Here is a 14,588-nt window from a genome sequence, read left to right as displayed (position 1 = left end):
TGAATATGAACCTGTTTTCTTTGAATTATTTGAGGTCTGAAAACTCTTTAAAAACTCTTTTTTATTTTTACAGCCATTTCTCATTTTCTGCAAATAAACGAATTTAGGAAATTTGGAACAAATGTTGTCCATAGTTTATAGGATAAAACAATGTTAATTTTACTCAAACATATACCTATAAATAGTAAAATCAGAGAAACTGATTCAGAAACTGAAGTGGTCTCTTATTTTTTCCAGAGCTGTATATTTTTAATAAATAACCCTTGGGTAAGTGCTGTAATGTGCTGCTCCCTTCACTCACCTGTGTATCCTGGCTCACAGGCACACTCGTAGCCATTGATCTTATCAATGCACTTGCCAAAGTCACATGGATTGCTCTGACAATCATCCAGATTGATCTCACAGTTAACACCTGCGAACCCAAATCCCAGTCTATTAGTCTCTACAGCAGAACATACACTCAATCTCAAGATCTCCACACAGTAAATAAACAATTTTACATTTTACTCTCTTAAACTAAAACAGCAATAATAATAAAGTCTGTTAAAATATTGTGATTTGTGATTGATTTAAAGATGTATCTATTACCTGAAGTTCCTCTGGGGCAAACACACAGATAAGCGTTCTCTCGGTCTTGGCAGGTGCCTCCGTTTTGACACGGGTGGCTCAGACACTCGTTGATGTTGGCTTCACACAGTCGGCCAGTGTAGCCTGCGCGGCAGTGACACGTGAAGCCCGCCAGGCTGTCTTTACAGAGACCATAGTGGCAGGGGTTGGACAGACACTCGTCTATATCTGTCTCACAGTGCTGTCCTGTGTATCCTGTAGCAGAATAAAGAGACAACAAAGCTTATAGTCTAAAGAAAGCACTTAGTTTTAATTATATAATAGTCAAAGTCTGATTGAGATGTTGTGGATGATCTTAAACAGGACGTTTAGGCTTGAAAACCTTCCAGTGTGGCTGAATTAAAACAATTCTACACAGAAGAGCGGGCCAGAAATCCTCCTCAGTTATCGGTAAAGCTTGAATTAAGTTATAAGGTTTAGGGGGCAAACACTTTTTCACAAAGGGGTAAGTTTGGTTTGGATAGGTTTTTTTCCTTTAATAAAGAAAATTATTATTTAAAAATTGCTTTTTATATTTACTCAGGTTATCTTTGTCTGATATTATAGTTTGTTTGATAATCTGAAAAACATCAGTATGACAAAAAAACAATAACTAGAGAAATCTGTACACCACTTTACGCCATGCTACTATATGTTTGACAGAAATGGAAAGTAGACAAAATTCTCAATTTTTCATCATATATCTAACAGAGCTACATTATTGTACATCTGTGCAAAATCACTCATTTTACTGCTTAATCTTTGATGAATAGACAGCATTATTGTATTATATGTTATGATGTTATGTTGGGTAATGAACATTTCTGTATTTTTTATATTGCAAATATATAGCACAAAACAGTTTTATTTTTTTCAATATCGTTCAGGTCTATTCCCCTATTTTAGCGCTCTACAGGTGTGAAAAAAACATCAAATCAGCAGTGCGCCTGTGTTGCCAAGATAGCAATGAATGTCTGGTTGAGGTTTTAATCAACCAGGCACACCTGTGTTTTCTGTTGGCAAGATAGCAATACGCCATACATTTACCTAAAAACACCTTACTCCCAGACCACCGTGCGCATTAGCGTAGATATATATTTATAAGCAATGGAAGGTGTAAAAATGACAGGGTTTAAAGTAGCAGCGAGCATTGCAACGTACCTTGTAAGATAGGGTCCTTAGTTACTGATTTAATTAATTTAAAATTGACCCAAGTGTTTAGGCTCCACCCAGTTCTACACAACTTTCTGTAAAGTGTGTAAATTCCAACTAAGACAGCTTTTCTTAGACTGTTAAATATAATCAGTGTAAAAAATAGATAACATGCCCATGTGTGGTCTGTATCGGAAGCCCAACTGGGAAATAGAAAGTTTTGTCCATGTGTTTCAAGTGGGCCTCATATCATTCATGTCAATGATGGGCCCCATCAGGGTCAGTGTGGGAAATAGGAGAGGTGAAACATGCCCCCCCCCCCCCACACAATCTGGGCATATGGGGCCTAGATGGAACCCATGTGGGATTAGCGTGGGCTGTAACGATGGGGCCCATTTGGAAATTCCAACACAGTGCAGTACATGTACAGAACGCACCCAATTAAATAAAGCACATGTCCACCTGGACCCCACCTAGTCCTTGTTCTATAAATGTGAGCCTGATATTAGATTATAGATTGTAGAATTGTTATTCATTCATTAAAATTAAGATTTATCAAGTAAATGTATTTAGTATCTAAACTAAACTATCAATAAATTGATAAGTTGATGTATTACTACCATAATAATCCTACAATAAGAGGTTTGAGTCCACATAGTATAGTTTAACTTAGTTTACGTTTGTTTGTTCTTACCCTCAGTGCACTGGCAGGTGTACATATTGGGCCCGTCAATGCATTTGGCGCCATTTTTGCAGGGCGTGCTGGCGCACTCATCGTTGTCAAATTGGCACTGGTTTCCAGAGAATCCTGAGAAGAGAAGGGATCAGAGGAGAGGGGAGGTAGGGCAGAAGAGAGGGATGGAGAGAGATGAAGAGAGGGAAAAGAGGAAAAAGAGGGAGAAGGGGGTGGAGGTCATTAGGATGATCTCTTCAGACCACACTTGCTTCATTCCAGCACGCTCATCCACACAACCCCCGGTCAGCCTTCATTAACACCTCTCCACTGCAGTGTGTAACGCTTTTGTTTTTCTCTCTCTCTCTCTTTCTCTCTCTGTAGCTCTCTCTCTTTTTCCATTTCCCCCTATATTCAAGCCCTCCTTTCAACCGAACCGGGAGGAGTGAGGGGTTGTGTAAAGGAAAAAAAAAAACTAAAAATGGGGTAGAAAACCTTCCAAGGCCTCCTGACTAGGGGCACCCGACAAAATAGAACTGTCTATTCAATGAAACGCAAAGCCGTGCCGGTTGCCTCCTTTGTCCTGGAGAACTTTTCCATCACAATGTGCATTCTTCCGCCCCCTCTCCAGCTCGGTCTCTCCAAAAAGAGCCCTCCGCCACCTATGACCTCTCGCTATTCAGTTTGTCTCGTCATTCAGGATCTCCCAGCAGGCGACCTTTTTCTCGCAGTTATTCTAATCTCTCGCTAACAACGTCTGCTGCCCGAACATACAGTCTGAGCGCATTAAGGCCTACGACTCTATTTTTGGAGGTTTAGAGACTCTAAGGATTTCTGGGATTGTATTTTATTGTATATGAAGCATGAAGCCCACTGGTTTTCAGTACTAGTATTATATAGTAGCGTGTCATCTTTATATATATATGGTAACCCACCACTAGGATGCTATAATGCTACCATAATGATCATCCCAGTGGAAACTCCAGCCGGTGAGCTCCACCTCCACCTCGTAAACCAACAGGGATTTCCTCTCAAGCCTCTGAACTGGTACATTTTGAAAAGCCCTGTTGTGGTTGCCATGGACTTGGTGCGCGTACGCCATTCACGAGAAGCCTCACCCTGAATGCCCAACAGAAGCTGATTTGCATCTGAAGACGAAATGAAGGGGCCTTTCCTCCATTCCCCGGCTTACTACCTCACAAGCCACAACACTCAGGGGGTTTAGTGGCCCCACAGGCATCTCCTCCTCCTCACCACCACCACCACCACCATCATCACCAACTTGCACAAAAACACACCCCTATTTATGCACGAATTCCTCCGCATCCCAAATGCACTTTTCCCTACAAGAAGTGCTTGTCTTTCTCCGAGATGAAGCTTTGATCTGCTTTTACGAGATTCCTGCTATGTTGTCATTGAAATTACTTCCACTTCAGCTGGGACGAGCGAGGGAATGGAAGTGAGACATATACTTTAGCAGAGAAAGGTCTATTATTCACAGTAATTCTATTATTCGCTTTTCACAGTAGCGCACCAATGAACTTCACACTGATTATGGGATCGGAACAAAAAAGGTGTATTCAAAATGTGCACTGAAGGATACAACACTGAGCTTCACACCTGATTATGGGATCTGGACTAAAAAAAGTGCATATAATAATACACAAATAATCACAAACACCTTCACACACTCTTTTATAGAAACAAATAGTAAATATGGACTATACACTGACCAAGCACAATTTTTTATAACCTTCTTTTCATACTGGTGGGTCCTTCTCAGCACTGCAGTGTTGTGTTTGCACAAGTGAATCAGATGCAGCAGTGTTGCTGGAGTTTTTAAACATTGTGTCCAGCTACTGTCCAATCTATTAGACACTTTTACTACTTAGCTCATCTTAGTTGACTGTATACTTTGGGCTATAAGGTGCACTGTATTTTAAGGCACACTATCAATGAACATCTATTTTCTGGTCTCTTTTCAAGCATAAGGCACTAAAAGGACACTATAAGGAACTTTGTAATAAAAAAAACTGTAATAAAATAAGACTTTCTTTTAAAGTTAAACTAGCAATGAATGTTAATCCACACAGATTTCTCTCCTAAAAACTGTTTAAATAAAGCGCTTCTGTTTATTTACAGGAAGCTTAGATTCTCAAATTTCTACAGCACTAAGGCTGAAGCATTAGCATTAGCGGCTAACCGCTAGCGGTGATAAGCCAGGGCGATATCAGCTAGCAGTTTGTTCCCATGAAGCTTGTTTTAACACAGTAAATGCGCAGGCTACAGGCTGATAATATTGAACGGCAAAAGAGCTAGCATGGTTAACGGGTAATGCTAATGCTACTTTGGCCCTGGTGCTGGAGAACTAAACGGAAACTCCTGAATAACTGTGCACTTCAGCGGAGTGGCTTTACTGCTCCTTACAACCTGACTGGATAAATTCATACATGAGGCACACTGGATTATAAGGCACACTGACAATTTTTGGGAAAATTAAAAGATTTTGGGGGCTTCTTATAGTATAAAAAATATGATAGATGCTGCACACTTTGTGTTGGTCAACCTCTAGTCCTCCATCAATGGTCACAGTTCACGCTGTCTTCAGGATGCTGCCTGCTTGACAATGCTGGATGAACTATTCTCACTATTCTGAGTGACACTAAGGTGTTTAAAAGCTCCAGCAGCACTGCTGGGTCTAAACCACTCATACCAGCACAACACACTCGTGCACCACCACTACTATGCCAATCAGTGTCACTGAAGTGCTGAGAATGAATGAAACATTAACTAAATAATAATAGATAGCTACTCTGTGGTGGTCCTGTGATGTCCTGATCGTTGAAGATGAAACACAGTAAAAGAAGGATAATAAAGTGTAAAGAGATCATCTCCACAAGCTCTACAATGTCCTACAAAGTGTCCTATATGATCCATGAGGAAAATGCCGTTTTATAATGTTATGTTTGACAGCTCTAAAATGTTTAGAAACACATATAGTAAAAATTCTCTGTTCAGAACAATACCAACTGTAGGCCCTGCCAAAAAGCTAACTTTACACAAGCTATATGGATTTTCTTAACGTTTGTCTGGGGCGGGCAAAGCCTGCCTGAGGGCAGGGATTAGGTCTCCCCTCTCAGCGTTGTCCAGAGGGGTGATCGACCCCCTTGCACTCACCTGTGGGGCACTCGCACTGGTAGTTGTTGATCTTGTCGATGCACTTCCCATTGTTGAGGCAGGGCATGCTGGCGCACTCATCAGTATTGATCTCGCAGAACTTTCCCTCATAGCCTGCCAATTAGCATGGAGAGATAAGCTTCAGTGCTGGAGGGGAATTCACCATGGCTTAACAATACTGTCAGACTGTTATTCCTTTGTGTAATAAACACAGAACATATCATATGATCTCTTCATGATTAAATAGGATGCTTTTTTATTTTAACTAGACAATAAAACTAGACAATAACAGATATTATTACACTGACATGCAAGAAGTTTCGGGGTAGCATTATGTAAATTGATCAGGAAGTGTTACCTCAAGGGACAGCTTGTATTTGTAAGTTGTGAGGTGTTATCTTGTGAGTGAGGTTGAGCATTGGCCATTGGCCAGAACTATGATAATAATACAAGTTTGAACAAGGCCTGATAGCCAATGTTAGATGTTTAGGACTTTCATTTCCGAAGTTTTGCGAGTATTTAACATTCCTCGATCCAAAAACAGTGCCACATGTACACTGGAAAAACTTAATTAAAGGCATTATCACAGTAGGTAGTAATGATCATGTCCAGCATCTAACAGCATCTAGAAGCTACTAGGAGTGGATGATATGGCCCAAAAATAATATCACAATATTTCATGTTAATTTCGGGATAACAATATTCTTGGCCATATGACAAAATACTGAATTTTAAAAAAAATCAAAAATACATTACTGCAGCAAAATAAAACTTACATTTTATTATTGCACACAATATGATATGGCTAATTGAAATATTAAAAAAATACAAGAATTTTAATCAGATTTGTTTATCAGATTAGAAGTCAATGATCCAGAATGTTATTATACTAATAATAGACGCCAAATGTCTCCATATATCCTGGATTAAAGTAAAATAAATGGTACTGGACAGAAATAATTTGTAATAAGAAATAATTAGTAGCTACATAATGGAAAATGAGAACAGAGTTATTTTTTTCTTTTGCTAAAAACATAAAAAAAGTAGTACACTGAAGTGATAATTAGGGGTTAACCCTACTGGCTACAGCTGTCAACGCAAACATACAGTACAAGCAACTCTGGCAGAAATCACAATCTCCCACATGTGCCCTTCCCAAAAGTCATTACAGTGTTCTCTAGATTCCATGGGATATGGCAAAAGTCAGGGAAAATTATAGATACTAGTTCCTGCCCTATGAAACAGTATGTGGCATATCAGTGTATCAGTATAGCATATTTTTTATTAAATCAGATGAAAGAAGAATGAATAGAGTGTGTTTCTTTGTTTGTTTTCTCGTTAGTTACCTGCCATACAGATGCAGTGGAAGCCTCCGATCTGGTCCAGGCAGGTCGCATCATTCTGACACGGGTTGGACAAGCACTCATTGACGTCTAGCTCACAGCGTGGCCCAACGTAACCCTGCTGGCATTTACACTGGAACGAGCCTTTGGTGTTCAGGCACTTTCCTGCATGCTCACATGGGTTTGCACCTACAAGAACATCCAGAAACAACAAGGCCTTTCAAAAAACATGGAGCATTCCACAGCCATGAGCATTACTGATTATCAGACACAAAGACTGTGAGAAATGCATGGGAAGCGTTTTTATCTCAAAAAAAAAAAAGAGTCAAGGTGGTTTCATTCTCAATTCTCACCCAGAGAGCATTCATCAACGTCCTGGTCACAGGCTGAGCCAAAGTAGCCCAGAGGACAGGTGCAGATGGCCTTGCCATTGACTGGGTTGGTGTCACAGTTGGAGCCTTTCTGACAGGGGTTACTGATACAGGCATCGTTCAAGTGGCACAGCAAACCTGGAATAGACACAGTATAGAGTTCATGGTTAATCGTCTCGTTTATCTTTCAAAACATTGAAAAGAGAAAACAGTTAAACTCCTTAACTGGCCAGGATATTTGCCAATTGTTTGCCTGACATTACACCCCTTAATCTTTAGGATTCAAGCATGAAAAACATAAAAAGCTTTAATGTTTGATGAGGAACGTTTGATAACTGAAAAGGCATAACTGTAATTGTAAAAGAAAAAAACTATTAAGTAAATCTATTAATATAAAAATATAATGAATAAAATTATAAAAATTGACTCTTTCTTAAAAAACTAATTTTAAAATCAGTATTTCAGTTAATGTCCTACAAACCTTTAGTTTCATTATGTATGTCTACTTTTTACGTCTATTTTCAAACAAGCAGAATTTGTGTTGATCCCTGTTACTGATCTGGAATTATAAAGTAGAATAGAGAGTGAACAGGCAGCTTCTTCAAGTGTCCTGTAGGAGATTTTAAAGCCCTTTAAATTTTCAAAATGTAAATAAATTTTACATTCTACTTTTACATTTTACTGCAGAAAAAAGGGTTTTGTATCACCTACACCTGTAACCCGTATACAGGACAAGGCATGTTAGGGGGTTAATAAAATCAAGAAATATTCATAGCTAGTTTCTTTCTTTTTTATTTATAGTGTTCTCTGTCACATTAAAATGCAAGAAACAGTTGGAAATGGAAGTTAAATATACTAAAATACTCTTTAAATTCCAAGAGGACATTTCAAGATACAATTTTCTTATATTTAGTGAGTAAAAATATAATATTTTGTGTTTGGTCACTTTTGGTGACCAGGCTGAGTGTGAACTGGGTAAAAGGGCCTTAACCCTACGCCCTTGTGTTTCCATCCCAGGGCTGTGTGTAGTGCACTGCACTTACAAATGAAGAATTAGTCGACACTGAAATTTGGAGTCTACAAATTTTATAATTGTTGCAGCCCTGCTCCAACTGTAATCTAACACATTTGTATTCAGGTAAGGGTATTAGAACATGTTGTAGATATTGAGAATCACAACTGACAAACCAAACAAAATGGAATTTTATGTCCAAACCTGTGCGACCAGGAGGGCATTCACAGAAGAAGGAGGCCACTCGGTCATGACAAGTGGCTCCTACGTTGCAGGCAGCGTCTGCGCAGTCATCAATGTTCTTGCTGCAGTCTTCACCCGTCCAGCCGTTCACACACACGCAGTTGTATCCACCCTGGGTGTTAAGGCAAGTACCACCATTCTGACAGGAGTTTGGCATCAGGTCGCACTCATTGACGTCTTCAGTGCAGAACTGACCTGTAGAGAGTAAAACGCCATGCTGGGATCAAAGGATAATATCTGGCAAATCTCAAAACCTTAGTGGTAACGCTACAGTCTTTCTAGGAAAAACTTCATCTAATTTCATTTTCTCCTGTTTATACTAGTGATCGACCGATATATCGGCCACCCGATATCTGCGCCCACAAGGCTGATTTAAAGGTCACCTTCCGCGAAAATCCGATTTTTCTTGTTTTTTGTGGAATACAGTAGGTCTCTCCGAGTTGAATGTGTACACCTGCACATTAAACTGTTTTGCAGCCCCCATTGTCTGCAGGAGCTAAGCAAAGAAATCCCCCCTCCCCCCCTCCGAAAAACGGGTGAATTTTGAATTATCTTTCTGCCTACGTAGGCAGAAACTCACAGACCAGCCCACCTTGGCTCGAGAAACTCCCAGAGGCGGAGCTGAAGCGACGCAACATCACCGCTCATCAGTTAGCAGGTGGGAGGCAGTGAGCGGCAGAGCGGTGGAGGGGCGTCGCAGTGCTCCTAGCCAATCAGAGGAGAGATATTTGCATGCTGTTTGCATGTATGAATATTCATGAGCAAAGCTGGAATCCGGTCATTTTGGACACACCCCTAAAACAGTCCATTAAAAAAGAGCTATACAGAGACACCTGAGCACTTTTTTTTTACAAAAACGGCTCACATGTCATTCATTCATACTAGAGACCACAACTAGACATTTTAAAATGAAAGAAAAAACGACGGAAGGTGACCTTTAAGTTGTGCGTCATTCTGTAGTCCTTGTGTGGCTCCTTTTGTGGCTTTTTTTCCCAAATAGACTTTTCAAAAACGGGCCTCTATCACATACTTTACTAAATAAATATGTTCAGTATGTTTTATTTTGTGTATATTTTGCTCCTGAACAACACTGGATCCTCTGAATTTCGAGATCGTTTAAGAGTCATAATGAGAAAAATGCTAGCTTTAAACTAACCCTACAGCGCAGCTGCAGAGATCGGCAGGGGACTCTTTTCAGCACAACACCAGTGATCTTCGACCATATTTTAAAGCATATTACACACAGCTGGTCCAACTAATGAACTAACTGCTCTCACTGAGGAGAGCTGAGAGTGTTAAAGCAGGAAATCTCTAAAACAAGACAGTGTTACTCCAGAAACAGGTTTAAACGCTGTAGCACATTTACCAGTGTAGCTGAGTCAACTGATAATGGCATGTTTGGCTGTTCTACACGCTACTCTATACTGGTCCACACCACCGTCCTACACCAGCAAACTCAGAATACTTCATAAACTGTTGGAGCTTCTCACCCAGCCTGTTTACTCCACAGCCTCTCTGGATTTTACAGCAGGTCAGTAATGTGGGTTACAGTGCAAAGGTTAATTTATCTTGTTAAGATTCTGAATAAGTTTATTATGCAGTGCAATAAATTAGAGAAGTGTTTTAGACTCTATGGTTCTTCAGCTAGATTAGCTCTGTGGTTCTGGAGTTACTCTGTCCTGCTAGTTTACCTGCTGTATCACTCAGCTCGCCTCAGTCAGGGCAGATAGTTAGTAAATGAGTTAGTTGATTATTTGACCAATGAGTGCTGCCCTTGAACTGACAACCACTTACTTTATCTGCCTTTTAAAGCTCTAACACAGATTACACTGCTCAACATCACCAGGCTGAAAGTGTTTTCACGTCTCTGAATACTTTAATGATCCTCTGTGAAGAAGAGGATGGCTTCGCTTCAGCTTCAACTGGATCCAAACTGGACAGGTAAGTGAATCTATCCGACTGGCTTTAGTGATGAGAGGTGGAGCTTCTGTGTTAGATTGAGTTTTACTGTCTAGTAGCTAACGCTAACGGGCAAGCTAACGCTAACCGGCAAGCTAACGCTAACGGGCAAGCTAACGCTAACTGGCAGGCTAACGCTAACGGGAAAGCTAACGCTAACCGGCAAGCTAACGCTAACGGAAAAGCTAACGCTAACGGGAAAGCTAACGCTAACCGGCAAGCTAACGCTAACGGGAAAGCTAACGCTAACGGGAAAGCTAACGATAACCGGCAAGCTAACGCTGACAGGCAAGCCAACGCTAACCGGCAAGCCAACGCTAACCGGAAAGCTGACGCTAACCGGCAAGCTAACGCTGACGGGCAAGCTAACGCTACCCGGCAAGCTAACTGGTTGCTCCAGCTCAGCTAACCTACAGGAGAGAAACTGCTGTTTATGATTTAAACGTGTTTACCCGTGTACTCGGTTGGGCAGTTGCAGCGGTAGGAGCCCACTTCGTTCACACACACCCCACCGTTTATGATTTAAACTGTAGCCTTTTACATTTATATTATGTTATATGTTCACCTCGTAAATACAATATACTGACAAGCTAAATGGCAAGCTAACTTATAAATAAATACTGTGATACTGAGAAGCTCTAAATATCAGGTTATTGGCTAATTTACCCACTGTTTACTGGATTCACCTTTTTACCGGGCACATTATAAGTGTTGGTGTCTTACTGAATCAGGTGTGAATGATAGAGATATTAAATGTGTGTCGTGGTGCTAAAATGTGTGAGTAGTGTGTTAATAAAAATCCATTTTAAAATTCTGTAGATGGGTACTCTACTTTGAAAAAAATTAACTTGATGAAAAAGTACTTTTTCTTACATTGTGTTATTTATTATCACAGATGACAGCCGAACTTCCCTGGATATCAAGATGTTCTTTTTCTGAGGATGCCGTGGCAGTCCACTCAATGAATAGACTGGATTTTTACATCGGAAAGAACTACTCTCCCACAGGCCAGTTTCTTTTATTACTCTGTAATGTCACTGTCACTGACTGACTGAGGTAAAACAATATAGTTTAATTTTTTATGTGTCAGTATTTTACCCATATTCTGTGTGTGTTTTAAATTAACTATAAAATAGATTCCATTTCCTCTTCTTTTTTTAGACTGCACACATTCAATGTTTGAGCCATTGCAATTCAAGTTAGTTCAGAGTACTAAACTATTTTAATAGTGTAATTCCATATGGCTTAAATGTGTATAATTATTATTGTGAATAAATGGCGAAAATTTAAGCTAAAAATCAGTTGTGACGAGAACAAAATGTCGGCTTTATATATCGCCGACATCGGCCACTTGTGATCTCTAAATATTGGCATCGGCCATTAAAAAACGAATATCGGTCGATCACTAGTTTATACCTATTTCTTTTTAAATTAGGGCAGTTAAAAAGAAATAGGTTTCCAGGTGATGGCGATTTTTTTTTTTTTTTAAACAGTGAATATAAGTCAGAACGTGACAACTTTTGTTGTTTTGTTATGTAAAACTTGTACATGCACTGTAAAACAAATCCAACCTAAAAACATCTAAAGTCAATTAAACAAAAAGCCTAAAGAAGTCTGAGCAACATTAGAATTATTTGTTGTTTACTTGTTGTTGTCTATATCTGGAAATCCGGGATGTGGAAATGGGACTGGAGGAGGGAGTTACTACAGAAAATACAATCCTAAAAATTTGCCTTAAATTCTGTAAGCTGCCTTTTCTTAACTTTTCCATTTTTACAGTGGAGTCATATAATTATCTGATTAATGGACCAACACAAAACACTGATAAATTATATATTGACGTCCACTGGAAGTTATGAAGATTCTTCCTTTTCCTGTAAAGTCTCTTGTATACTATGTTGTAGATGCAAGGTTTCTCCAAGATACAAAGTGTCAGAATTGGGAGTTAATAGAGAGTTAATATACCTGTCCACTCTGGTTTGCACTGACAGTTGTAAGTGTTCACCCCATCCACACAGGTCCCTCCGTTAAGGCAGCGATGGTCTGGACAATCATCAATGTTCTCCTCACAGTTCTGACCACTGAAACCTGAGGAGAAGGATAAAATCGCAAACTCACTCAACACGCCAAAACAGTTGGGAGTTTATTTAACTCGGTGATGGAATGAAACATGAAACAAACACCACCACATATACAAACCATTACAGATCCCATTTAGAAGCTGAATTTCTCCTGTCTCTCAAACAGATTTTAAATATTTATATCAGCTGTACAAAAGATTCAGTGACAGACTCCTGGAAAAAAGATACCATTCTATTGTGTGTTAACTTTAAACAAAGCGTTGCTGTATTTGTGAAACCCACCGTTACATTCTAAACCAGTTGTTAGCATTTCTGCGGTCAACGGTCTTCCTTTTCTGGGAAGAATGGCAGTGCCAGGTCTTAAGTCAGAGGCACCAGTGTCATCGGAGCCAACTGCCACTAACCACAGTTTCCTTAAGATTTTTCTGCATAAGCAGCAGTTGTGAAATATCACAGATTAGGTACTTTTAAAAAGTCATATACTAATGTAAATGATTTATAAATGCAGATTAAACCAATATTTTTGTTATTAAAACCATCAATCAAGCATAACATTATGACCAACTCCTACACTGGTATGAGTGAACCAGACATGGCAGTGCTGCTGTATTCACTCACTGTCACTCACTCCTTTAAACACTCCTACCTGGCTGATCCACCAAGTTGATATAAAATCAGAGACAGAAGCTCATCTGTTGCTTCATCAGTTATAGGTATGTGTTAATGTTAGGGGAGTTTTTCCTTGCCACTGTTGTCTCCACAATAATCAGCATCACTGTGGTGCTGCTCATAAGAGACATATTCTCTGTAAAGCTGCTTTCTAAAACCTTTTGTAGTTAAAAAGCACAACTATATAAAAACATTTGAACTGAATTGAATAATCCACCTCACACATAATACCAGCTCTGTGGTGGTTCTTGGGGTCCTTATTGTAAAAAACTCAGTGAAAGGAGAATATTGCCTGCAAGTATGCTGTTATCATAATGTTATAAATGATGAGAGTATGTCATTTATTATTGTTGGAGCTTGGAGAAACTGAAGAATTTAATGAAGCTATGTTTGATGATAAGGATTGAGCATTGTCTCTTATCAGCATTAGTTTGAGTGAGTTCCTCAGGGCTCAGTATCGGGGCCTCTGTAGATGTGTGACATGAGGGAAAAAGCATGTGTGTGAGTTAGTGTGTGTGTGTATGTGTATACGCTCATGTTCTGCCTTGTACACAGAGACAACACTGTGAGGATGTTGTCGTTCAGACACTTCCTCACGATAAGCGCTAATGCTTTCCTGCCTGCAGGTTCACACACAGTCTCACACACACACAGTCTCACACACACACGTACACACACACTTACAGACTGGGCTACAATGGGAGTTAACTGCAGAGACTAGCACTAGGTTGTACTTACATCATGCTGTCAGAAAAGCATGTTGGGAGAGTTAGTTAAGCCTGGGTCTCAGACTAGTGAGAAACACTGACACTATAATGTCATTATAAATCTCATCAGCTCCTCCAAATGTCTAGCATCAGTGTGTCTGAACCTGATAACAGGCTGCTATCATCCGTCTTGTCCTCCACAGAAAGGCTGACAGAAGTGATTAACTGAGTCATCATTGTGTTGAGCACAAGCTAATATATATTAGAGATGCACCAAAATAATTGCCTTAAAAAATGTAATTGCTTTTTCTTTGTTAATTTTGCCACTTTTAGCCTAAACATATTTTGTCTTGCTTACCTTTTTTTTCTTTACTTAACCATAAAAATATTTCAGCAGACAAAGAGTCTGCAGTGCTATTTTAATCCTGAATTTAGCACAGTAGTGTAATTTTATTGTAATGTTGGTATTGTTATATTAAATTTACCTCATCAGAAAAAAATTAGTTAAAAAGTTTCCACAGAAGTGGTACTGTACTAATGAATTTACAGCAGCAGCACATTTTAGTCAAAAAGTTTCCTCAGAAATGGTATGGTA

The 14,588-nt window shown here is 39.5% G+C and overlaps 1 protein-coding gene across 1 annotated transcript in view; it reads right to left on the bottom strand.

Moving 5' to 3' along the window:
* The window catches only part of notch1b (notch receptor 1b), a 65,357-nt gene that overhangs the window by 31,346 nt on the left and 19,423 nt on the right, over positions 1 to 14,588 (bottom strand). Inside the window, exons 5-12 of the mRNA XM_049470286.1 lie at positions 12,502 to 12,624; positions 8,539 to 8,772; positions 7,305 to 7,460; positions 6,955 to 7,140; positions 5,609 to 5,722; positions 2,453 to 2,566; positions 589 to 822; positions 302 to 412 (exon numbers count right to left, since the gene is read on the bottom strand). Coding sequence (XP_049326243.1) covers positions 302 to 412; positions 589 to 822; positions 2,453 to 2,566; positions 5,609 to 5,722; positions 6,955 to 7,140; positions 7,305 to 7,460; positions 8,539 to 8,772; positions 12,502 to 12,624 — 1,272 coding nt within the window. The remainder of the gene's footprint in view (positions 1 to 301; positions 413 to 588; positions 823 to 2,452; positions 2,567 to 5,608; positions 5,723 to 6,954; positions 7,141 to 7,304; positions 7,461 to 8,538; positions 8,773 to 12,501; positions 12,625 to 14,588) is intronic.

This window comes from Astyanax mexicanus, chromosome 22, assembly GCF_023375975.1.
Source record: "Astyanax mexicanus isolate ESR-SI-001 chromosome 22, AstMex3_surface, whole genome shotgun sequence".
Classification (NCBI taxonomy): Eukaryota; Metazoa; Chordata; class Actinopteri; order Characiformes; family Acestrorhamphidae; genus Astyanax; species Astyanax mexicanus.
The sequence above is the reverse complement of the archived record's forward strand: the minus strand, read 5'-3'. Positions and strand labels throughout refer to the sequence as shown.